The sequence below is a fragment of the Bufo gargarizans genome, chromosome 5 (assembly GCF_014858855.1).
Source record: "Bufo gargarizans isolate SCDJY-AF-19 chromosome 5, ASM1485885v1, whole genome shotgun sequence".
Classification (NCBI taxonomy): Eukaryota; Metazoa; Chordata; class Amphibia; order Anura; family Bufonidae; genus Bufo; species Bufo gargarizans.
Genome location: NC_058084.1, coordinates 265,597,874 through 265,625,561, shown reverse-complemented (window position 1 = coordinate 265,625,561; position 27,688 = coordinate 265,597,874). Strand labels below are relative to the sequence as shown.

At 45.4% G+C, this 27,688-nt stretch overlaps 1 protein-coding gene across 1 annotated transcript in view; it reads left to right on the top strand.

Annotated features, from left to right (window-relative positions):
* ANKH (ANKH inorganic pyrophosphate transport regulator) overlaps window positions 1-27,688 on the top strand; it is a 133,850-nt gene that overhangs the window by 44,542 nt on the left and 61,620 nt on the right. Inside the window, exons 2-3 of the mRNA XM_044294729.1 lie at window positions 19,967-20,183; window positions 21,633-21,751. Of these exons, the coding sequence (XP_044150664.1) occupies window positions 19,967-20,183; window positions 21,633-21,751 (336 nt within the window). The remainder of the gene's footprint in view (window positions 1-19,966; window positions 20,184-21,632; window positions 21,752-27,688) is intronic.

Here is a 27,688-nt window from a genome sequence, read left to right as displayed (position 1 = left end):
TCTGGAGTGCCCCGGGAGCCGCACGGACGGTAAGTATGCTGCTCCCCTGCTCCCCACTACACTTTATCAAGGCTGCCAGGACTTTAGCGTCCCGGCAGCCATGGTAACCATTCAGAAAAAGCTAAAACCGGCTGTGTCAGGTACAGTATCTACACTTTATAGTCACTGTATGGTGGTAATATTGGTCTTTGTGTAGTGCTTTTTATTCAGTAAGACTACGGTAATATTTTTCAGTTACTAGGTAATGGCACTTATAGGGTGATATGTGGGATAAAAACTAGCTGATTATGCTGCAGTCATAGGCACAACACTAGTGAAAGGTGTGTAGGTGGTATTGGTCGGTGCTGCCAGTGTCCTTAGGTTCTTAACACAAGGGAGAGCCAAACCTTAGTATAAGCAAGGCGGTGCAATGTTCTGCCAACTCTGGGTGCAAACACGACCACAATAGGATGGAATATATTTTTCTTATTTTTTATTCTTTTCTTTTTGTTACCAATGAAGAAAAATCTATTCCATCCTATTGTGGTCGTGTTTGCACCCAGAGTTGTCAGAGCATTAAAGAGTGTTGATCAGTTTATAGTGGTAATATTTGGTCCTGGTATAGTAGTATTATTTGATAATTACTGTAGATACATGACATTCCGCGGATTTCTAAATCCACATGGCAGGTCAGTTTGCACAAGGAACAAAGAAGCAAAATGTACATGAGATTTGTCTAATCTGTTAGGCCTCATGCACACGACCGTTGTGTGCATCCGTGGCCGTTGTGCCGTTTTCCGTTTTTTTTCACGGACCCATTGACTTTCAATGGGTCCGTGGAAAAATCGGAAAATGCACCGTTTGGCAGCCGCATCCGTGAGCCGTGTTTCCTGGCCGTGAAAAAAATATGACCTGTCCTATTTTTTTCACGGCCAACGGTTCACGGGCCCATTCAAGTCAATGGGTCCGTGAAAGAACACGGATGCACACAAGATTGGCATCCGTGTCCGTGATCCGTGGCCGTAGGTTAGTTTCATACAGACTTTCGGATCCGTCTGCATAAAAGCTTTTTCAGAGCTGAGTTTTCACTTCGTGAAAACTCAGATCCGACAGTATATTCTAACACAGAAGCGTTCCCATGGCGATGGGACGCTTCTAGTTAGAATACACTACAAACTGTGTACAAGACTGCCCCCTGCTGCCTGGCAGCACCCGATCTCTTACAGGGGGATATGATAGTGCGGCACCTGAAGGGGTTAATTGTACTATCATATCCCCCTGTAAGAGATCAGGGCTGCCAGGCAGCAGGGGGCAGACCCCCCCCCTCCCCAGTTTGAATATCATTGTGCGGCCCCCCCCTCCCCTGTTGTTAACTCGTTGGTGGCCAGTGTGCGCACCCCCCTCCCTCCCTCTATTGTTTTAATACATTGGGGCCAGTGTGCGCGCCCCCCCAACCCCCCCCCCCCCCCCTCCCTCCCTCTATTGTTTTAATACATTGGGGCCAGTGTGCGCACCCCCCCAACCCCCCCCCCCCTCCCTCCCTCTATTGTAATAATAGCATTGGGGCCAGTGTGCGCACCCCCCCCCCCCCCCCGATCATCGGTAGCAGCGGAGTAGAAGATTTTCATACTTACCTGGCTGCTGGCTGCTGCGATGTCTGCGTCCGGCCGGGAGCTCCTCCTACTGGTAAGTGACAGCAATGCGCCGCACAGACCTGTCACTTACCAGTAGGAGGAGCTCCCGGCCGGACACAGAGATCGCAGCAGCCAGCAGCCAGGTAAGTATGAATCTTCTACTCCGCTGCCACCGATGATCGGGGGGGGGGGGGGGGGCACACTGGCCCCAATGCTATTATTACAATAGAGGGAGGGAGGGGGGGTTGGGGGGGCGCGCACACTGGCCCCAATGCTATTATTACAATAGAGGGAGGGAGGGGGGTGCGCACACTGGCCACCAACGAGTTAACAACAGGGGAGGGGGGGCCCACTGGCCACCAATGAGTTAAAAACAGGGGGGGGGGTCTGCCCCCTGCTGCCTGGCAGCACCAGCCAGGCAGCAGGGGACAGTCATGTACACAGTTTTTTTGTATATTCTAACCTGAAGCGTCTCCATCACCATGGGAACGCCTCTGTGTTAGAATATACTGTCGGAAATGAGTTTCACGATGTAGCTCATATCCGACAGTATATTCTAACATAGAGGCGTTCCCATGGTGATGGGGACGCTACAAGTTAAAATATACCATCGGATTGGAGAAAACTCCAATCCGATGGTATAACAGAACTCCAGACTTTACATTGAAAGTCAATGGGGACGGATCCGTTTGAAATGGCACCATATTGTGTCAACATCAAACGGATCCGTCCCCATTGACTTGCATTGTAATTCAGGACGGATCCGTTTGGCTCCGCACGGCCAGGCGGACACCAAAATGACTTTTTTTTCATGTCCGTGGATCCTCCAAAAATCAAGGAAGACCCACGGACGGAAAAACGGTCACGGATCACGGACCAACGGAACCCCGTTTTGCGGACCGTGAAAAAAAACGTCCGTGTGCATGAGGCCTAATACCTTGCTGGTACTGTATTACGCTGCAGACTCTCCGCACAATAATCTACGTGTAATCCGCAATCTGAGCAGGCAGGCTATGTGTGACGGTGTTGTTCGTGCACTATTTCATTTAGGGCCCACTTAAAATTTTGCCCAGGGTCACACTTTGTCTAAAACCAGCCGTGTCAGGTACAGGGCTGTTTGTTTTAGAGACTGCATGTACTAGATAATATCTGATTTTCATTTTTTACATTACTCATGGGTTAACCCCTTTAATGCCCAATGGTTTAGAAAAGAAGATAATCAATTATTGGATATTTTAAAATCTGCTAATTTGGGGGGATCTACTTTCAATAATATGTGCTGTATTAGGTCGGACCAGTTGAGAACCGAGAACAGTGTGGCTTTTGGGGAATGGTGTACAGCCCTAGAGGATGCGTCACATAAAGTATGGGCTGATGCATTAAAGACATCGATTACAGTATCAAAGAATAATTGTTGTCGAATTGCACAACTTTTTACCTTACATTTGGTATATTGTAACCCAAAGGTCTTGAACAGGTTTTTTGAGCAATAAATGTGTTTAAGATGTAAATTGGTTGATGCAGATTTCATTCCTAACATCTGGAGGTGTCCAAAGCTGTGCCGCTAATGGGAGAATGTGCTTTTTTAGGCTAGAAGTAGTGTTTAATGGTAAAATCCAGTGAGATCCAGTAAATTGTATTTTAGGGTAAAAAGAAGGGTTAGTGGGTTCTAAAGAAAATTGGTTGGTGGCCCTTAAAGGTTTGATGTTGGCTCATAAAATTCTAATGTTGTAGAAGTCGGTTAACCCTCCGGCGGTGCAGCAGTGGGAACAGGATATGAATAATCTGCTATATGTTTTAGATATCCCCAGGGGTAATGAGAAGGATGTCAGAAACTACTGGGAGCTCTGGGATTATCAATTTCTATCATGTTTTATTTTCTCTGTCCTGCAGTACACTAGGGGGAGGGGTGGGTATTAAAATGGGGGACATTTTGCTATTGTTGATTTTCTTTGTATTGTAATTTTTTTTTTCGAATAAAAGAATAATAAAAGTTCAGGTGTCTATAGCCTTTTGGAATCTGTAAGTCATACACCACAGGGTCACAGTGAGTTATATACTGGCAAGAGAACACATTGTTGCTCCTGCCTGTGCCAGCGCCGCTCTGCTAAAGCATGGCATACCACAGATGTACTCTGCCAGGTTTTAGCAGAACGAGCACAGGCAGGAGCAGTGGTGTACTATGGAGAACTCCTGCCTGCGCCTGCTAACCCCACTAAAAACTCTGCATGAGGGTCTACTTTACCGAGTGCTATCCAGAGCTTTTAGCTGAGTGAGCTGGAGCAGGCTGGAGCTCTGCATAGCACGTCATTGCTCCAGCCTGTGCCATCAGATGTCCTATGCCAGGCACTGGCACAGGCTGGATCAGCGACGTGTGCTCCTGTCAGTACAGCACTCATTATTGCCCTGTAGTGGAATCCGTACACCCGAATCAGTGGTGCACAGATGTATGGATTCCAAAGCGCCATAGGCACCTGGCCTTCAGGTGTTTTGTAAGTAAAGCAGAAAAAAGTATATTATAAAAACCCATTCTATCACATTTTATATAGTTTTTAATATGATTGTTCCAAAGTTTAGGTACATTTCAAAGCTGTACTTTTCCTTCTTGGCAACAATAACCTAAATAGACACCCTGTCAGCAAAGTGCCAGCTATCTGCAGTCCTGTGGTTGTGAAGGGAGACAAGGGAGATGCCAAGGCCCCACACTGTGCTGCACCTGCTCAGTAGTAAGTTCCTCCTCTACAAACCAGAGAATGATGTTCACCACTAGGGATGCCCGCAGTCATCTTATGAAGATTATTTTATATTTTCAATTTTCATAATTTTCATTCCATGATATTATTTCATTATTCATAATTTTTCATAATTTTTCCTAATTTCATTATTTGTAAGCATCCAGGAATGCATAGACTTGGCCAACGTTTAACGTTTCGGTCCTTGTATGGGACCTTGATCACGGCCTTTGTCCGGGCTGCATAACGCAGGTATTATGCAGCCCGGACAAAGGCCGTGATCAAGGTCCCATACAAGGACCGAAACGTTAAACGTTGGCCAAGTCTATGCATTCCTGGATGCTTACAAATAATGAAATTATGAAAAATTATGAAAAATTATGAATAATGAAATAATATCATGGAATGAAAATTATGAAAATTGAAAATATAAAATAATCTTCATATATACAAAAAACGAGTGCCGTGGTCTCTTTTACTACATATGGTTTCAAATTACCACTGAGCACCGTACAAAAAAGGACTCTAGAGGAGTGCCGTCCAATCCAAGTACTTCGCAGTCATCTTATAACTGCTAGACAGTACTGTAAGACAGCATTAAAGGTTTTGTCCAGAAATAAGAAACTTTCCACAGGTGTCCAGCTGCCTCTGATGTGGAAATCATACTCATCTGCTTTCCGCTGCTCTGGTCCGGCTCCTGTGTGTCCATTTTCTGGTTTGTGGCTTCTTTAATATGTCTCTCGGACAGGCATGATCATCTCCTCCTCTGCAGCCAATAACTGGCTTCACTGGTGATGTGTTTCTTGTGGACACGTCACCACTGATACCAGTCATTGGCTGCAGCAGGCAGATAATCATGCTGGAGAGGAAGTAAAGAGGCCACAGAACAGAAGGTAGACACATGGGAGCCAGTGCGCAGGACCGGAGCTGCAGCTAGCAGGTAAGCATGGCTCAGATAACCCTTTCATGGCAAGAACTGAATATAGCAGCTACACTTTTTACATGTTTCTTTTATTCCCATTTGGGCTTGCACATGACACACTGCATGTCTAGGACATACTAATGGAGATTTTCTAACTTTTTCTGAGGACAGATTCATAGATTTCTTAAAATCATGAAGTGTGTAATAGTGTTTTCCAGTTATTACATGCATAGTGCCTTACATATTTACTTCCAGGAATTTAGAAAATGTCTGGAATTTCAGAAATTGTATTCCAATAAACCTGTCACCAGTTTTATGGTGTCCTAAGGGCAACATAAATAAGTGACTGATTCTCTTAGCAAAATGCTGGGTCACTTTCTTTAATTGACCCAGTCAGTCTGCCAACATCTTGTATTGAAAAGCTGATAATGATGGTCATGAATATTTATGAGCTCCTGACTCTCCCCGCCCACCTGCTGCTGAATGACAGTTTGTTACCATAGGAATCAGCAGCAGGTGGGCAGGGGAGTGGCAATAGCTCTGCGGCATGCGGCATCTTTGTGTGTATATTATGAGTAACCATCTGTCACACCAGTAAGTGAATACATCTAAGGGCTCTTTCACACTTGCGTTGTCCGGATCCGGCGTGTACTCCATTTGCCGGAATTACACGCCGGATCCGGAAAAACGCAAGTGAACTGAAAGCATTTGAAGACGGATCCGTCTTCAAAATGCGTTCAGTGTTACTATGGCAGCCAGGACGCTATTAATGTCCTGGTTGCCATAGTAGTAGTGGGGAGCGGTATACTTACCGTCCGTGCAGCTCCCGGGGTGCTCCAGAATGACGTCAGAGCGCCCCATGCGCATGGATGACGTGCCATGCGATCACGTCATCCATGCGCGTGGGGCGCCCTGACGTCACTCTGGAGCGCCCCGGGAGCCGCACGGACGGTAAGTATACTGCTCCCCCGCTCCCCACTACACTTTACCATGGCTGCCAGGACTTAAGCGTCCCGGCAGCCATGGTAACCATTCAGAAAAAGCTAAACGTCGGATCCGGCAATGCGCCGAAACGACGTTTAGCTTAAGGCATGCCTTTCAATGGGCATTAATTCCGGATCCGGCCTTGCAGCAAGTGTTCAGGATTTTTGGCCGGAGCAAAAAGCGCAGCATGCTGCGGTATTTTCTCCGGCCAAAAAACGTTCCGGTCCGGAACTGAAGACATTCTGATGCATCCTGAACGGATTTCTCTCCATTCAGAATGCATTAGGATAATCCTGATCAGGATTCTTCCGGCATGGAGCCCCGACGACGGAACTCTATGCCGGATCCGGACAACGCAAGTGTGAAAGAGCCCTAAGGTACTTTTTAGTAGTTAATGATTGTATATAATTAGTTAGATTATAATCAAATATCCACATGACAGGTGCCCTTTAAGTTCTGTCTAATTAGCCTGATTACTTGCATGATAGTAAGAAAAAGCCTGATGTTACCATTTTACTCCAGTAAATTTGTTGTTACTAAATAACTGACGATTTGTGAAGGTTTTAGAGTCAGTGTGTGATGATGCAGGAGCGGGAGTCAGTGTGTGATGATGCAGGAGCGGGAGTCAGTGTGTGATGATGCAGGAGCGGGAGTCTGTGTGCGATGATGCAGGAGCGGGAGTCAGTGTGCGATGATGCAGGAGCGGGAGTCAGTGTGTGATGATGCAGGAGCGGGAGTCAGTGTGTGATGATGCAGGAGCGGGAGTCAGTGTGTGATGATGCAAGAGCGGGAGTCAGTGTGTGATGATGCAAGAGCGGGAGTCAGTGTGTGATGATGCGGGAGTCAGTGTGTGATGATGCAGGAGCGGGAGTCAGTGTGTGATGATGCAGGAGCGGGAGTCAGTGTGTGATGATGCAGGAGCGGGAGTCAGTGTGTGATGATGCAGGAGCGGGAGTCAGTGTGTGATGATGCAGGAGCGGGAGTCAGTGTGTGATGATGCAGGAGCGGGAGTCAGTGTGTGATGATGCAGGAGTGGGAGTCAGTGTGTGATGATGCAGGAGCGGGAGTCAGTGTGTGATGATGCAGGAGCGGGAGTCAGTGTGTGATGATGCAGGAGTGGGAGTCAGTGTGTGATGATGCAGGAGTGGGAGTCAGTGTGTGATGATGCAGGAGCGGGAGTCAGTGTGTGATGATGCAGGAGCGGGAGTCAGTGTGTGATGATGCAGGAGCGGGAGTCAGTGTGTGATGATGCAGGAGCGGGAGTCAGTGTGTGATGATGCAGGAGTGGGAGTCAGTGTGTGATGATGCAGGAGTGGGAGTCAGTGTGTGATGATGCAGGAGCGGGAGTCAGTGTGTGATGATGCAGGAGCGGGAGTCAGTGTGTGATGATGCAGGAGCGGGAGTCAGTGTGTGATGATGCAGGAGCGGGAGTCAGTGTGTGATGATGCAGGAGCGGGAGTCAGTGTGTGATGATGCAGGAGCGGGAGTCAGTGTGTGATGATGCAGGAGCGGGAGTCAGTGTGTGATGATGCAGGAGCGGGAGTCAGTGTGTGATGATGCAGGAGTGGGAGTCAGTGTGTGATGATGCAGGAGTGGGAGTCAGTGTGTGATGATGCAGGAGTGGGAGTCAGTGTGTGATGATGCAGGAGTGGGAGTCAGTGTGTGATGATGCAGGAGCGGGAGTCAGTGTGTGATGATGCAGGAGTGGGAGTCACACTGCACAGCCCTTCTTTATGCACAGTTATTTGCCACATGTCGTACTTAGACAACAGGAACCTGAGTGACGAGGCCCATACCATAGTGGCTTTGGTCAAAGTAGTAGATTTAGAGAATCCTTGTTCCTCAGCAGGCCATTTTCTTTGTGTACTTTCATGTTCGACAATGACCTATCCCCTAAACCTGTCTCGATGTGACTTGTTGGATTTTTGTCATTGGTCATGAACTCTGTAGGGTCCATTCACATGTCCGCAAAATGGATCCGCATCCGTTCCGCAATTTTGCGGAACGGGTGCAGACCCATTCATTTTCAATGGGGCCAGAATGTGCTGTCCGCATCCACATTTGCAGATCCGCACTTCCGCATCCGTGCTTCCGTTTCCGCAAAAAAATAGAACATGTCCTATTCTTGTCCACAATTGCGGACAAGAACAGGCCTATTCTATTAGTGCCGGCAATGTGCGGTCCGCAAAATGCGGAACGCACATTGCCGCTTTCCGTGTTTTGCGGATCCGTGGCTCCGTGTATCCGCAAAACACATTGCGGACGTGTGAATGGAGCCTTAGACTGTAGTGAAATACATGATTAGTTGAGTTCATGTCCCAACAAATTATACAATGCTGTCCCTTTATGGGACCATTTCAAATAAGGAAGACCAGCCAATGAAAGGTTAACCATACACATTAGGCCACGCTGAACACCGGGGTGGCTCTTATCTTGTAACCACATATAGACACAAATGCACAGCAAAAAATGCCTTTGCTCCTTACTGTTTTATTATTTCAAGATCCGGTATACATGGAATGGACATATTGTCCACAGCGACAGCATACAGTCACATCAAGATAGACGTGTGCCCGCCCCTCCTGTTGTGATATTAGTGACAAACTGTTTCTCTTTGGGGGTCCAGGCTGACCTGCTCATGTTAGATTGCAAGAGCTCTACAGGGGTTATCCAGGAATTTGATATTGATGGCCTATCCTCAGAATAGGTTATCAATATCACACCAGTGGGGTTTGGCACCCCGGCCGATCAGTTTGAAGCTCCTGCACCAACTGGAGCTCCGGTAAGTACTGCCATCTATTACCAGCTTACCAAACGTAGTGATGTACTTTGTATTTCACTTGAGTGGGACTGACGTGCACCCAGGCCACATGACCGATGTAAAGTGATGTCACTTAAGCAGTCAGGGAGTTCTGGGAGTCGGACCTCCACTGATGCAGCACTTGCAAGAGCCCCGCAATTCCTTCAAACAGCTGATTGGCAGGGATGTCTATCTGATCTTGAGGATAATTCATCACTATTATGTCACTTCAGAACCCCTTAAAAGCCCAGGACCATACGCAGTATGTGCATCTTTAGGTAGTTGTGTAAACCGGACTTATATAAATCTTAAAGGGGTTCTCTGGAAATGATTTAAAATGGCTGCCAGCAACCTGTCCTAGAATGTAAGCAGTACTGGTTGCCTCCACTTGCAGAGCTGCCTAGAGGTGTGAGCGGCTGGGCCTCATTACCCATTATGGCACTTGCATGCACTACATATTGGTGAGTGTTCCTGTCAGACTGCTCAGCCATAATGATCACATCATTACCATCTATTGTAGAGCAGTGCAGTGTTTACTGACGCCTCGCCTCCTCACACTTCCGTCATCTTTGCGAGTGGAAGCAACCAGTCCTTCTCGCATTCTAGGACAGGTTGCTGGCAGACATTTTAAATAATTCACGGAGAACCCCTTTAAATGGAACTTTTCTTTACATTATGGCAGTTATGTAAGAATTTCTGTAGTTTTACATCACTATGGAACCAATTCTTTCTTGTAGCACAGAAGATCCTAATATGTGAAGGCATGTGTCAAATACAAGCAATCTTCTGGAGCTTGTTAGCACTTGTGCTGGAGAAGCTGTGTACCATTCAGACATATGCAGCTGCCCTGTGAAAAGCTATGTGGACTCTAGGTTCCCTTCAGAAAATGACACGGTTTTGCTTCTAGTACTATAGTGGTAATATCAGTGATGAATTATTGTGTGAGCATGCTACAGTATCATTTAAATATGAAACTTTATGCTCTAATGTAAAACTTTTGGCATATTTCATGATCTGTAATACTTCCATTAATTGCTGAGATCCTTGGTAGGCAGACAGTAGATTGAGATCTGCTGCTAGATTTCAGGCAGGCAGTGGTAGTCCCCCAAAAAAGGTGGAGCTAGCAACTGAGGCGGAGCTAAGGATGGGGGTGGGGCTATCCCATTAAAGGGAATCTGTCACCAGCCACCTTCCTGACTAATAGCAGCATGCAAGGAAAACATCTTTTAAGAGATTTTCTAAATGACGTAGTTGCTCTCTAAGCCCCCAAACCACCCCATCCCAATGCATCCTCCCATAAGCCCAGGTTCTGTCTCCAGAGGTCCAGCAGAAGACCACTTCTGCTGGATTTGAACCCGAGTCACTTGTTAGTGGCAATAAACTCATACTTACAGTATATGACCCGCATGCACAATAACAACATTCTAAAATGCACCCTCGTCAGTGCACTACTGTACTTCATGGCACATGACTAGGACTCATGACATGATTCTAGTGCCGCTTTCATCCGGCACTGAAGAGCAAAATGGAAACTGGCTTGTTGGCACCCATGGCCCCCTGTAGCCCAAAGGAACCAATAGAATACTTTAAACCAGTTGAACTTTCTTAAAGAAATAATCCTGAGTGTAGGAGTCTCTTTTCAGAGTGCCCTGGCTGCCATCTTGTACCCAGGCTCCACTACATTCCTGCTGGCAGGTCCCGAGCAGACCACAGGTACTTCATGTGGATGGCTTCAGTGCATAATATTGGATTCAGTAGAGGGCAGAAAGTTATTGGACCAAAGCTTTCCCATTATTCAGAGAGCCCAAAGCACTGCTATGCTGCCCACGCGGAGAAGGAGCCAGGTACTGCATTACTTCTCCTGCATCCTGTCCCACTGCCATAGGTCAACATTCATCATTCCTCTACACCAGTTTGCTGGCATCAAACGTCTCACATTTTTGCACAGGCCCCCAATTGCACAACAATGTGCGACTTGTGGAAGAGCTCATTAGTATTCGCCCCATAAAACGCACTGACATTTCCCCGCCACTTTGGGGAGAAAAAAATTGCGTCTTATAGGGTAAAAAATACGGTACTTCCATTAGGTTCTGTTCATACTATTTAGGTTCCATTCAATCGTCCCCAATTCTGTTCCGCATTTTACGGAACGAAATTGCGGACCCATTCATTTCCATAGAGCCGCACGATGTGCGGCCCGGATCCGAAAATGTGGACCTGCACTTCCGAGTCCGCATTTCCGTTCCCGAAAAAAATAGAACATGTCCTATTCTTGTCCGCAATTGCAGACAAGATTAGGCATATTCTATTTAGTGCCGGCGATGTGCGGCCCGCAAAATGAAGAACGCACATTGGCGGTGTCCGTGTTTTGCGGATCTGCAAAAAACACACACGGATGTGTAAATGGACCCTTACAGTGTACTTTGGCGGTATATCATGAAATTACAATAACAGTTTCCCAAGATGTACAGAAAAGTGCAATTCTAAGGTGGTGCTACTGTTTTCTCATGAATTGCTTCCTAATCCTCTAAGCCTTGAATAATTGGCGCTTGGTATATAGAAATTCAATCTTATCTGTTGCAGATAAAAAGCTCTAACAGGAATTAAAATGCCTCGTCTCCATGCTGTGATTTCTCATTGTTTCTTTACAGAGCCTCGCTATCTCACACACTATTATTTTTAGCACGAAGCAGGTGCCACATGTTTATGTAGCATTCCTAAATGTAAAGGAACCAAGAACCACGTGCATGTGAACATGATGGTGACTAACCAGTAGGCCCCAGTAGGCCCAGTCACCTTGTTTCTGCGCTGACACATTCTCATCCACACCATCAGACTTTTGTTAACTTGCAGTAGAACACATCCAGTTCTCCAGCACTTCCATAAAACATATCTTCTTTATAAAGTTACAATTAAAACATCTTGTACAAAAGCAAACAGTAGACAATAAAGTCTAGTCCTAGTCATGGCCTAGCGATATGCCATCAATGTCTGAGATGGGAACACCCCTTTCATTTTATACCACAGCAGTCACATGTCCAGTGTCAGTAAACACTAAAGATTCTGTATATGAAAAATAAGATGGTCAGGCACATCCATAAGTTTCCACCTAATGTAAGAGATAGCAGCTTGAAGCATATAACAAAGTGGGTGTGGACCCACTGTGTCATTTGAATAGATTAGGCTTGGGGCTACTCCTATCTAAGTGGCTCCCTAAGTAGTCACCCTTTAACCCCTATACAGGGATCTGGACTCCACTGCAGGGGAACCACCAAGCTATTGCCTCTTGGAAAAGTCTCAGTTCAATTGACTCCTGACTTACGGGGTCAAGACATACCAGTGCAGGGCACATAGGGACAGGCCGATGTCTGGGCAGGGAGAGGCAGGCAGTGTAGGGTCACAGCAGAAAATAAGCAGCTGTCAGGTACACAGAACAAGCAAATAAACATGGCACACCTTAGCAGGAAACTAGAGGACTAGAACCTATTGCTCAGGCACCTTCCCACAGGGGAAGATGCCTAAAGTATCCCACGGTAACCTACTATTGGCTGGGGAAAATTAGGGTGCATGCAGCTGGAGGGAGCTTGTGTGTGCCCTACAGGCAGAGAGAGGCATTGCCAGCAGGATGCTGGCCTTAGCCTGTGTGGAAATGAAGCCGGCGTCACCGAGCTGCCAGAGCAGCCGGCGGTGCCCGCCAGCAGGAGAGCAGCGGCAGTGGGCATGAACAGCCGTCATTACAAAGAATTATGATGCCCATAAAGCATTGCAACAGGGGATGCTAGGAAGCTCCATTTTTTAATTCCTAGAATGCTATGGATGCTGTGTGGTGTGGCTGATGTCACGCTGAATGGACATTTGGGGGGAACGCAGAGATATTGATTGAGGTAGCAGACCTATAGATTGTGAACTGTTCAGCTTGATTCTAGACACCATATACGTTCGTCTAAAATCTACTTCTGGGACCCGTTGGTTACATTTGGTAGCTGTACCCTGTCTCGCTCATACACCTTCTGTTCTCACCGTGTGCACGACTTGTACCTCATGCGGTGTTTGGCAAATGTGTAGAAACCTGTAGTGTAAAGTAAGATGAACCTTGGAATCCCTGTTATGTTCCGTTATCAGTGAAGAGTGGACACATCACCTATGAAGAAGGGGGTTCGAATGACTTATTCTCCAGAACTGAAAGGCATTGTTCTGTCACCGGAATGTCTCCTGAGGGAAATGGATCCTTACAATGTCGGAGCTGGCACTTGGCCTTGGTTGGCACTGTCCCAGATCGGGAGCTTAGTATGTGTACGTTCTTTATGCTTTGGGTTACAGAACACAGCTTGTCAGTGGAGAATACAAGAGGCTGTTCAGGAGCAGAATGTCATTTTGAGAACCTTTACTGTAATATTTTAATAACCTTTAATGTAATATTTGAGCTCCTGCTATATACACAATCTATTCTCTGTACAGGGAGCATGTACGTCTTTATACTGCTGTCTATATAAGGGCGGCAGCTTTCATTACTGATACCCTAATGAGGTTGCTGGGTAATCCTCAGACTTACCAGACCATTGTATTTGGATTACACTGTGTACTTTTTTCCATTTACTTTAACATTATTTCCCATTAAAATAAAAACTTACTTGGAAGGTTTTTGATTCTTCTGTCAAGTAGTTGGACCTGAGTTTATTCATATTCTCTTTATTATAATGACTCCTCATGGTGTTTAATCTGTATAGTAATCTACACATCCACCATCTGAGCTGGTCGCACATGCTCAGTTTCATTTATCAACTGCCGCCAGCTGTATCTACTAAGCTGTGACAGTTACAGGGAAAGAGCTGCAGCCGAAAGGGAACATACCCTAACCTGTGACAGGGAGAGAGCTGTAGCATAAGGACACACCCCCTGAATTGTGACAGGGAGAGAGCTGTAGCATAAGGACACCCCCCCTGAATTGTGACAGGGAGAGAGCTGTAGCATAAGGACACACCCCCTGAATTGTGACAGGGAGAGAGCTGTACCATAAGGACACACCCCCTGAGCTGTGACAGGGAGAGAGCTGTAGCATAAGGACATGCCTCCAGAGATGTGACAGGGCGAGAGTTATAGCAGAAGGACACACCCCCTGAGCTGTGACAGGGAGAGAGCTGTACCATAAGGACACCCCCCCCCCCCCCCCCTGAGCTGTGACAGGGAGAGAGCTGTAGCATAAGGACACACCCCCTGAGCTGTGACAGGGAGAGAGCTATAGCAGAAGGATATTCCTCCAGAGATGTGACAGGGAGAGAACTGTAGCATAAGGACATGCCTCCAGAGATGTGACAGGGAGAGAGTTATAGCAGAAGGACACACCCCCTGAGCTGTGACAGGGAGAGAGCTGTAGCATAAGGACACACCCTCTGAGCTGAGACAGGGAGAGAGTTATAGCAGAAGGATATTCCTCCAGGGATGTGACAGGGAGAGACAGGGGAGGGCTGGCAGCCTTAGTCCTGGGGGGGCAAATCCAGTCAAGTGGCCCATTTTTATTTTGCAGACTTTTCTTTTCTTTTATACAGGAACACATTGCATTTACTACCCCCCAATGTGGCACGTGTAGAACGCTGCACCAATTCTTTTGCCCATCCATTTTTCTAAGCCCCCTTCATATTTAAAAATGCGGCAAGAGATGGGCAAGAAATAAATGCCCCCAGAGTGCCACCCAAAAAAAATGGGGCTGTAAAAAATGCCAGATGCCCCTATAGTGCCATCTCCCCTGCAAAAAAATAAAATAAAAACGCTAGTACTTACCTCCATCAGCAGTGATGCGATGCAGGCCTCTTACGGCCTGTGTCCCTGCTGTGTGCTGCCCGACTCAGGCGGCACGATAATGACGTCATCGCGCCGCCTGAGCCGGCCTCTGATACGTCGCAGGCATTAGTGCCTGCGGCCTATCAGAAGAACAGGGAGGGGAGACGCCTCTCCCTCCCCTGCCCAGCCGTAGCACAGCCATCTGTATCGCTGTCCTGAGGACGGCGATACAGATAAATATGGAGATGAGCGCTTCCACAATGGAAGAGCTCATATCCTACTGCCCCACCACCCCCCCTGGCAACTAGAACCAGGGCCGCTCCATCTGTGGTGATCGGTGGTGCGGCCCTGAGGAATAAAAAAATCAAATAAAAAAATATTTGTTAAAGATGGCCCAGCGGCTGTCTTTAACATGCTTTAGGGCGACCTGGAGGGCAATTGCCTCCCTGTCCCCTGTCCCAGCCGCCCCTGGGAAAAGAGTTATAGCACAAGGATAAACCTCCAGAGATGTGACAGGGAGCAAGCTGTAGCAGTAAAGATACACCTCCTGATATGTGACAGGAAAAGAGTTGTATCAGAAAGGGCACACCCCCTGACCTGCCAACCTAAAGAGAATCTAGCAGATCACTTGATGGATCCATGTGAGGTACAGGGCTGGTTGTAGCTTTGTTAGAAAGAGATTGTCATGTACTGTATGATGTCTGATTTTCATTTTTTACATCAATCATGGGATAACCCCTGTAATTTCATGGATATGTTTTTTTTTTTATGGGAAGCAAGGCATGTATAGTTCTGTAATTGTAAAAAAAATAAATAAATAAAAATCCAACCCCCTATAAAGAAATATAAAAAAAATGTATAGATTAAAAACACTAATGAGCAGAGTTGCTAAATCTGTAGATGCTGTAAACTTAGTTTGACTAGACCTGCACCACATTTATCATTGTCGCAAGCTGGATTGCAGGGCTAGACACTTGCCTAATTCTATACCAACGATTGGTTGAATTTTATGCCAGAATTGTGGTCCAATTTTAGCGCAAAGGGGCATATTGTGGGCCATGCCCCTTTCCCATCAAAAGGCTACATGTTGATCTCTGACATAATTCCTGACATAGCAGAGGAGGGCAACAAGGGATCTAGATGATGTCACATTCATCAGTCATAGAAGTGAATGGGGCTGAGCGCGATACCAAGCACAACCACTATACAATGTACGGCGCTGTGTTTGGTGAGCTGCGAGAAGGCAGCGGCGCTCACAGGAGCACCTTCTCAAACAGCTGATCGGCGGGGTTCCCCACTGATCAGATACTGATGACTTATCCAGAGGAGTCTTGTTGCATTTAAGAAAGGTATAAGGGACTCTGTATCAGAAAAAAAAGCTTTCTGACCTTTAAAAAGATATTATGAAATTTTTGGCCTATTTAGATTTTTTAAAATGCTTTTGGTGTTCAAGAACGAACATTCACTATCTATTTTTACATTTATACATACACTAGGTGAAGGACCCGGCTTCGCACGGGTATATTTAATCTATTTCATTTCATGTTTGTCTGTGTCGTTAAAAGATATCAACACTATCCACTATAACAGTGACATCTACAGTACCCCACCCCCAAAACAGTGACCTCCACAGCCCCCCACCCCTTAACACTGACCCCCCCCCCACAGTGCCCCTTCCCTTAAAATTGGACCTCCACAGCAGTCCACCCCCTTAACTTTGACCTTTATAGCAGCCTTCCCCTTTAACAGTGACTTTCACAGAATACCACCCCTTTGACAGTGACCTCCACAGGGGCCCGCCCCCTTAACAGTGGCCTTTACTGGATTGGGGGCGTGTCCTTTTCAACAGCTCACTCTAAGACAGCAGCACTGTACTGTCTGAGTGTGAGCTGCAGGGAGAAAGTCACCCTCCCTCACACCTCTGCAGCTGACAGAAGTTGATTTTTACCTTCATTTTTTGAATCCCCATCGGCTGAGGAGTGGAGGGTGTGTGGCCTAACCAGATCGGGGCGTGGCTTAGCTGGACCCGTGGGCGGAGTTTTGCCGGTTTTGAGGGTGGACACATTGTGGCAGGGGGCGTGTCTGGGCTTCTTCCTGCAACAGTGACACCCCTCTGGGCTCCCTACTGGCATTTGCATATCAAATAAACTGGATTTTCAGAGGATAAAAACAACTATCGCTGGAACAAAGGCACATCTGGAAATGGTATTAAGTGCTATTAGGCCATGGCTTAACTTCAACAGCGATTATCCTGGTGACAGATTTCCTTTAAAGCTCCCCTACAGCAGTGACGATAAATGGCTGGGTTGTTATGGAAACCTGGAGTAAAACTGTGCATGTGGAGGCTGGAGGACCTGCAAGCTTCTATTGGCTGATAAAGGTCATGTGACCAAGCTTCTGTTGGCTAATGCATTTTTTTATATATATATCTCAGGAACGGTACGTTCTAGAAAGCTGAGAGCTGGTCTAAAACCTTCCCGGATGTACCTGTGTGCCAAATTTTTTGATTATTAAATGCTACTGTGTCCTTCAGCGGAACATACACTCAGCTTTATATATTAGATTACATGCTCTTTGCTGCTAATGTTCCTGTGGTGGCTTTAGGCACAGTGTGTGTATTGGTCTCATGTCAATGACTCATTGATCACATGACTGAACTAAAGGGCATATAAATAGGATACATAAAAAGACAACCAGCACCATGATACTGTATATAGCAGTAACAGAGGAAGCATGCAGTATGGCACAGTAAACGTAACTACAGTTGCAGGCAAAAGGTTGGGCACCCATGGTCAAAATTACTGTTACTGTGAACAGTTAAGCAAGAAGATGAAATGATCTCTGAAAAGCATAAAGGTAAAAAAGGAAAAACACTTCCTAATATTTGAATCAATATCAGTGTATTATTTAAGGAAAGGAATACCTTGCAAAATTATGGGAACCCAAGGAGATTTGAGTGCACAGATAAGACTACTTTCACACTCGCATTTTCTGCGGATCCATCACGGACGGATCCGTTCAGATAATACAACCGTCTGCATCCGTTCAGAACGGATCTGTTTGTATTATCTTTAACATAGCCATGATAGATCCGTCTTGAACACCATTGAAAGTCAATGGAGGACAGATCCGTTTTCTATTGTGCCTGATTGTGTCAGTGAAAGCTCAGTTTCATCAGACGGTGTCCGTCTCCAGAGCAGAATGGAGACAAAACGGAGGCAAACTGATGCATTCTGAGCGGATCCTTTTCCATTCAGAATTCATTAGGGCAAAATGGATCTCACAAACCGAAAGCCAAAACACGAGTGTGAAAGTAGACTTACTTTGACCGAGGTCTCAGACCTTAAATAGCCTCTCCAACCATTAAGCATGGGGGGGAGATTGATCATGATTTGGGGTAGTATTGTAGCCAATGACACAGGGAACATTTCACGGGTAGAGAGACAAATGGATTCAATGAAGTTTCAGCAAATTCTGGAAGCAAACACAACACTAAGTGTAGAAAACCTGAAGCTGAAAACAGGATGGCTTCTACAAATGGATCCACCTCGAAATCCACAATAGACTACCGCAAAGGCACAAGCTGAAGGTTTTCCCATGGCCCTCACAGTCTCTTGATCTGAACATCATTGAAAATCTGTGGATAGACCTCAAAACAACAGTGCATGCAAGACGGTCCAGGAATCTCACAGAACCGGAAGACTTGGATGAAAATCCCTCAAACAAGAACTAAAAGACAACTTATGGTCGAAGCAACAGCCACCACGCCGGTGCTTGCATAATCACGGTGCATTGCTGTGATGGTGCAGTTATAGATATTGATTATTGTGACCTCAGATATTGGACAGTTGGTACAGTATGCAGCAGAGCTTCACAACCTGAAAGTGAAGACAAGATCAGGAAGAAATACTTCTCCCTCTGTCTTACCTTAGCTGCAGGTGGACTCTCTTAGGCATGCCAGACCATATCTATTGCAGTGTGCCCCACAAACACTAGAAATGACCTGGTAGGAGATCTGTACTACAGATCAAGTGTCTTGCAAGGTTGATTCAGTTGTGATACTGAGAATTCAGTTTAAGAAGCAGATAACAATGGGTCAGTCAGGGGTTTGCCATAAAAACACATTAGGGGAGAAATTTATGGAAGGTTTTATGTCCCTTTTCTGTTGTAGAAAAGTTGTATTTGCACAGTAGTGACTTTCTACACCTCTCACCACTTTTCAACAGCCGGATCAGCTGTCATGTGTGGACTATTCCTATATGAAGACAGTCAAAGGTCTGATTTAGCTAAGATTTTCTCTGCACCCCTTTCTATTATTACTAATTAATAAATATTAAGACATTTGACAACTTCACCAAATTTAAGGGACCATACATACCTGTGTGTTATTTAAAGGGTTTCTCCAGACTTTTAATATTGATGACCTATCCTCAGGACGTCATCTTCTTGGCTGCAGCGATGACGTGCCTGTATATACTAGCCACTGCTACAGCCAATCACTGGCCTTACCGGTATATGACACAGGACTGCTGAGGCCAGTGATTGGCTGCAGCGGTCACATGGATTATACGGGAATGTTATTGCCTCGGCCAATTGGAGCACCGGCGCTAGAAATGGCAGGAGGTAAAATGGCTGTGTACATTCTTTTATTATTTTATGACAATTGCTGGCTTGAGAGATTTATTTTGTAAGTTGGACAATCGCTTTGACTCCCACTGGTTTTCCTATTATAGACTTCTGTGGGGTATTTGTATTTCAATTGCATCTCATGGTGCAAAGTATTTGGGAATTATATACTGTTTAATGGTCTTGTCAGCAACATAACGGCAAGATGTGATGCTTTTCTGAAGAGAATATCAAATTTTCCAATTTCAAATATCAGCTAAGGATAATTTAAATGTCTTTAACCCTTTCATGACCAGACCCAAAAAAGGACTGAATGTCCATGCAACCTTTTGTGATTTTGTGCACGTGGTGGTTTAGTGACCATAGCTTTTTTATGTGTTTGACTACCAAAATAATATTTTTTTTTTACTTGACTTTTTATTAGAATTTGTTTTAGAGTTTTTTTTTTCTTTTATTCGGTTTAATACATTGCTTGTTTCTAATGTTTGCATTCTTATTGATATTTTTACAGGCTTTAAATCGGGGTATAGCTGCCGTTAAAGAAGATGCCATTGAGATGCTTGCCAGCTATGGTCTGGCATATTCGTTAATGAAGTTCTTCACTGGTCCTATGAGTGACTTCAAAAATGTTGGACTTGTTTTTGTGAATAGTAAGAGGGACCGAACGAAGGCTGTACTATGTATGGTGGTAGCTGGCATCGTGGCCGCCATATTTCACACCCTCATAGGTATGCATTTTACATTTCTTTAGCTTTTTGTAAAATAAGAAAAAGTTTCATTTATTCATACTGGCAGCAGCTACAAGCTACCTATTTCTGTCTTAAAGTCATTTTCCACAAAAATGTATCATGACAGGGTTCAGCAACCTTTGGCGCTCCAGCTGCTTTGAAACTACATCTCCCAATATGCACGCTTGGTCGGCTGTTCTTGTTAACTCCTATTGAAGTGAAAGGGGGATTCTGGGAGATACAGTTTTAGAACAACTGGAGTGCCGGAGGTTGCTGGCCCCTGTTTGATGACCTATTGATATGCTATAGAACATGTAGGGCTGGGGTATACGGTGATATAAAGTGAACAACTACACTGTAAAATGTGTGGCGCGACATTCATGTTGCACCAATGTCGCGTGACAGTCTTTGTAATGACAGTCAATGGTGTCGCACTGCAACATGTTGCGACTGCGACGCGAAAGTTGGACAAAAATCCAACTTGGAAGGACAAGAAGTCGCGTAACACATGTCGCAGTGGAGCCCTAGCCTAAGTGTGTATGTTCGACTATGCGAATCCAGAGAACTGACTGATTTTAATTGTGTTTACCATGGAAGAACAGAGTGTGTATGCCCAGTCTTCTCCATTGATGGTATGTCTGAAGTTCAAGGGGTTATCCAACAGTAAAAATACTGTCTCACAATGACCGGGCTCCTCCTATAGACGATACTCACCCAGTCCCAGGCACCCACATCCCTCCGGATTGCTGCATGGCCACCGCTGCTTCTCCCCGTCGCATGGATCAAAACATCGTTGGTGATGCTAGGGAGGCTGTTCACCGGCACAGCCTGCTATTGGCTGCTCCCCCTGTTGCCGGATGTCCATGCAACGGGGAGATGCAGCGACGGCCGTGCAGCGATCCGGGGGGACACGGGTGTCGGGGATCAGATAAGTATCGTCTATAGGAGGGCTCTGGGCATTGTGTGTGTCGGTGGGGGGGTATTTCTATTATTGGATAACCCCTTTAAGTATTGGATGACATGATTTTTATGGGGATGCTGCTTGCTATATATGTATCATGCCATATACTTTCAACCTTACTCTGATATGGTCAGGTTTGGCCAACAGCGGTAACACTAGGATTATATATAGATTGGACTTGAATGACCAATGTGTTTTTTCTACCTCATGAACTTTGTAACTATTTCTTATCGTTCTTAAGCTGAGACCCCTCTATTGAAATAAATGACATATTTCCATAGAATTTCCATATTATCGTACTGTTATAAAATAAAATAAAATCTTACAGATATTCACATTTTAAGGGACTCAAACTATTCTTCTTGAAATATTGAACCTTTCCTGCCACGTGCCAACTTGCTATATCCTGTTTTTTTGGCAGTCTTCTTCCTTGCTCATATAGTCCTTGTACAGAGAAACTGCACGTGTTCTTTTCTTTTCATTCACAGCATATAGTGACCTGGGATATTATATCATTAACAAGCTTCACCATGTGGACGATTCGGTGGGAAATAAAACACGGAAGGCCTTCCTGTACCTGGCAGCATTCCCGTTTATGGACGCCATGGTGAGTAGTGTTGTATAATATGAACTCCTATCTTTATACATTTAATTATTATTTTCTTCTAGACGTCGCAGCACAATGTGGGGAATATTTTAGTTTTACGTGATAAAAATATTGATTATTATGTGGGACTGACAGTGAAATTAGAGCAATGTTGGATGTCAGAGTTCTACACTTTATGGCCAAGCCCATGTGGACACCCCTCCTAGTTATTTACTTCAGGTTGTACAGCCGCAACCATTGCAGGCAGGTGTATAACATGATGCAACAGCCTTCACATGTGGGAATGTCATAGGATGCCAACTGCGTCACAGATATGTTTGTGACATTTCTGTTCTGATCCACTACAACCGCTAGTACGGTGGAGTGGAAGCATGGAGGAGTAACAGCAATTCAACCACACGCGCTAGTACGGTGGAGTGGAAGCATGGAGGAGTAACAGCAATTCAACCACATGCGCTAGTACGGTGGAGTGGAAGCATGGAGGAGTAACAGCAATTCAACCACACGCACTAGTACGGTGGAGTGGAAGCATGGAGGAGTAAAAGCAATTCAACCACACGCACTAGTACGGTGGAGTGGAAGCATGGAGGAGTAAAAGCAATTCAACCACACGCACTAGTACGGTGGAGTGGAAGCATGGAGGAGTAAAAGCAATTCAACCACACGCACTAGTACGGTGGAGTGGAAGCATGGAGGAGTAACAGCAATTCAACCACACGCGCTAGTACGGTGGAGTGGAAGCATGGAGGAGTAACAGCAATTCAACCACATGCGCTAGTACGGTGGAGTGGAAGCATGGAGGAGTAACAGCAATTCAACCACACGCACTAGTACGGTGGAGTGGAAGCATGGAGGAGTAAAAGCAATTCAACCACACGCACTAGTACGGTGGAGTGGAAGCATGGAGGAGTAAAAGCAATTCAACCACACGCACTAGTACGGTGGAGTGGAAGCATGGAGGAGTAAAAGCAATTCAACCACACGCACTAGTACGGTGGAGTGGAAGCATGGAGGAGTAACAGCAATTCAACCACACGCACTAGTACGGTGGAGTGGAAGCATGGAGGAGTAACAGCAATTCAACCACACGCACTAGTACGGTGGAGTGGAAGCATGGAGGAGTAACAGCAATTCAACCACACGCGCTAGTACAGTGGAGTGGAAGCATGGAGGAGTAACAGCAATTCAACCACACGCACTAGTACGGTGGAGTGGAAGCATGGAGGAGTAACAGCAATTCAACCACACGCACTAGTACGGTGGAGTGGAAGCATGGAGGAGTAACAGCAATTCAACCACACGCGCTAGTACAGTGGAGTGGAAGCATGGAGGAGTAACAGCAATTCAACCACACGCACTAGTACGGTGGAGTGGAAGCATGGAGGAGTAACAGCAATTCAACCACACGCACTAGTACGGTGGAGTGGAAGCATGGAGGAGTAACAGCAATTCAACCACACGCGCTAGTACAGTGGAGTGGAAGCATGGAGGAGTAACAGCAATTCAACCACACAATTGTAGACCATAGAAACAGAGAGGGACCATTGAGTGCTGAAGCATGGGGTACATGAATATTGCTCATCTTATGTTGCAGCACTTAGAACAGAGTTCTCCGCTGCTTCTGGAAATCACATCGGTAGTTAATCTGTTTCTAAAGCGTCATTAAATAGATTTCCATGGTTGAGCATTTACACACAGGCCTAAACTCACAGTGCACAATGCCAAGCATCCGCTGGAGTGCCCTAAAGCACGCCCCCACTTAACTCTGGTGCAATGTAAATGTAAATAATTGAATCACATTTCAATAATAATAATTTTTATTTATATAGAGCCAACATATTCTGCAGCGCTTTAAAATCAGGAGGTTCATGTACAAACAGAGTCATAAAAAACATAGCAACAAACAAGTCAACAATTAACACAGGAGGAATGAGGGTCATGCACACAAGAGCTAACAATCTATAAGTAGATGGGGGTGACACAGAAGGTAACAAGTGCTTGTTTTGTACAATGGTCCGGCCATTTTAGCACAATAGGGGAGTAGATATAAAGTTGCATGAGCCAGTCGCCAGCTGATATCTGGAGTGCTTGGGGTGTGGATATTTGATGGATCAGATTCAGAAGAATGATGCTGAAGGGGGTAAATGGAGAAGAGTTTGATCAGGGGTTGTGATAGGCTAACCTAAAAATATGTTTTTTTAGGGAGCGTCTAAAACTGTGGATATTATAAATAGGGATAGGGCATTCCAGAGAACTGGTGCAACTTGGAAGACGTCTTGAAGACAGGAGTGAGAGCTTCAGATTACGGTAGATGTTAGTCATAAGTCATTGGCTGAACAGCACGGGTAGGATGGTAGACAGAAATAAGGGAGGAGATGTAGAGGAATACAGCTTTGTGGGTGAGAATGAGCAGTTTAAAGGGCTTCTGTCACCTGGATTTTAGTGACAGAGCTTTTAACATCATCACATCAGACTGCTCGTTTTGTATTAAAATATATTAGTATTACTACCCTAAGTGTTGTCCTTTGTCTAGAAAATCGCTTTTATTAACATGGTTGAGTAAGGTGCCCAAGGGGCTGTCCCTCCGGCCGTTGGTGCCCAGCCGCGCCCCTTCTCCTGGAGCCCTGCACCGCCCCACTGCTAAGTTATTCACTCCTCATTACCGGCTGGTGCACATGCAGTGCGTCCTGTGAGACCGATTCTAGGCGCTGACATGTGTATCCACGGAATGCGTTCGCTGAGCCATAAGCTTGCGCATGCGCTGCTGGATGCTGTATACCAGCTGCTTCATGCTATTTAGTTGTTTTACTGCTTCATTAAGCAGTTTGCCTCCATGACTCCTGCCCCCCTGCCATATCCTCTCCTATCTCATCCTCATGGAGCCCCTGCTGTCTCCTTTCCTCACTCATGTATCCAGAGCTCCTATTCACCCTCCTATCTCCTGTTGCTGCCCTGCACAGACCTTCTGCCACTACTTTTTGTATGAATCCCCCTCAGAGCCCCTTCCACCTACTTGCTGTGTTCACAACTCCTGTCCATCCAGGGCCCCGGGCTCCTTTCTCACTCCTCTGCCTCTCATTATGGTGGCGTCTGAACCGCATTCACTATAAGGACCTTCTAACGTCACAGGGTCATGTGACTGTGCCCCCCACCCTGTACTGTGCCACCCACCCCGTATTATGCCCCTCACCCGTACTGTGCCCCCTTATACCCTGCATTGTGCCCTTACCACACCCTGTGCAGTGCCCCTAGTCATTCCCTGTACTGTGCCCTCTTATACCCTTTTATCCGGTCACGGTATGGCGGTGTTATCCAGTCTCTGTACAGAGATGTTATCCGGTCAATGTATGGCGGTGGTATCGAATAACTGTATGGCCATAACTGTATCCCTTTCCCTGCCCACGCCACCTTTTTTAGACCTGGCATGAGCGTGAAAAAGATGCAGATGCGGTGCTATGGACCTTTGCGCCACAATCTGTGTCAGAAATACGCCTAAGGCCTCATGCACACGACCGTTCCGTTTTTTTGCGGTCCTCAAATTGCGGATCCGCAAAACACGAAAGCCACCCGTGTGTCTTCCGGAATTTGCGGAACGGAACAGGCGGCCCATTGTAGAAATGCCTATTCTTGTCTGCAAAACAGACAAGAATAGGACATGTTATATTTTTTTTTTTGGGGCTATGTAACGGCATCTGTTCCCATACACTTGTATAGGAGTAATCTGTCCCATTGAAATGAATGGGACAGCTTCGGTGTAATCACACCTGCTCACCGCTGCAGAGGCAACGGCGAGAAGGTAAACAGTGAAGAGGAGGCAGCGTTGGCACGACATGCACCTCCTCTTCAAACAGCTGATTGTCGGGGGTGCCGGGTGTTGGACCCCCGCCGATCTGATATTGATTAATCTATATTGAATGGCACGACCGCCAAAACTAAATTGGATCCAAATAGAGGTGCTGTGTGAAGGGGCTGTCAAGCCACTATATAGGAAAAAATATTCCACGGCACACTCATATAGTTTGCACGATAGTATGTATTTCATTATTTGCCAACACCAACTTTACTGATCAATCATCACGTGAATTCCGGGCCAACGTTTCGGTCCACCCGGGACCTTGATCGCGGCCTATGATAATACAAATAAGTACATAGTATAAGCTAAATGTTGATTCACAATAAAAAAATAAAGGATAAGAAACTAGCGAAATGTATGCATAAAGGTATGTCTGATAGCAGGCAGTATATACAATAATAACAACCACATAAGACAGAATCAGTCCTTCTCATGCTCATATAGGATAATAAATCAATGCGTACAAAACTTTATCCAAATTTAGTATTGTAAGTGGTAAAAAAGTATATCTGTCAGTCTATCAGTTATATGTCAAGCATTCATAAAGAGGATATATTATACATGGGATCTATATACATATATAAACACCAGAGCAGCAGCGGAACATGGAGGGAATGACCGCAGCCATAATAAGTACATTGCATATTGTTCTAACTATTTAAACATACCTTGTGCTGAAGAAATAGTGTTTGCTCGTTGGTGGCATGGTGGAGAATGGCGATAAGACGCCAATTATATAGTGACTGCCTCGTGTGTGAGGCGTCTGACGTCAATAGTATGCGTCTGTGAGACGCAGGCCGCTGGAGAGAGAAGCTGCGCATGCGCATAAGGTATGATACGCTGGTCGTCTAGTCGCATCGCATCTCCATGCCAACATGAAGAGAACCGCCGATGCTAGTGCGCACGCGCACAAGGGATGGCGTTCCGATCATGTGATCGGATAGTCTTGGTAATGTATTTTGAAAATCATTAATCAAATAGCGAAAAGACATCAATGTACGGTATGTACCATGTGGCCATTTTACAATAGTTATTTCTGAAAGTCATAACTTACAATATAAATTGACTCGTTAGTCACAGGGTTAGAAGTAGCCAGGTAATATGTATCTGAGTTAGTAAAGTTAAAGTATCAATAATAGAAATGATATCATACCTACCCCTGGGAGTCAACGTGTCTAGGTAGAAAATAAAAAAATAAAATTAAATACAGAAATATGAGTATCATGATAAGGTAATCAGGTTAACAGGCAATATATGAACAAGCAAGTAATATTTAGAGTCAAGCAGCAAAATTATATTGCACAATTATAATAGCAAATCAAATTCTCGATTGAGCCCATGTGGTGATAATGTTCTGAGCTCATAGATCCAGAAGGACTCCCTTCTTTGAAGTAAAAGTTTACGATTGCCTCCCCTTCTTGGTATAGGGACATGGTCAATGACCTGAAATTGAAGTTGACTAATCCTATGTTGCATCTGAAGAAAGTGGTGTGGTATCTGAAGTTCCGCTTTTTTGCATCTGATATCAGACTTGTGTTTACAAATCCGATCTCGTATGCATTGAGAGGTTTCACCTATAAAGGCCAGGCCACAGGGACATCTAATCATATAGACAATGTAGGAGGATGTACATGTGTAAAAGCCCCTGATGTTATAAGTTTTCCATGAATAGGGATGTGTAAAGGTGTTACCTTTTTAACATGGGTACACTGGGCGCAATTCAAGCACGGAAATGTAAGATTTTTAGGAGGAGCTAAGGTGGTCTGGACAGATCTAGGTGTATATGGACCTATATCGGCATGAACTAAAGCAGCCTTCAAATTTCGCGGTCGTTTGTAACACATTCTCATAGGGTGTCAAAATTCAGGAATGTCAGGGTAGAATTTGTTTAAAAGGGGCCAATGCTTCCGAATAATTTGGTGTATCTTGGGTACAAATGGGTGGTACGTAGTAATAAACGGCAAACGTGGAGGGGATGGAGACTTAGTAGATTTTTTCAGTTCTGTGTTTAAAAGTGATCCAGGATATCCACGTTCTAAAAATCTTTGAGACATTTCTTGTAGACGAATTCTTCGGAAGCATTG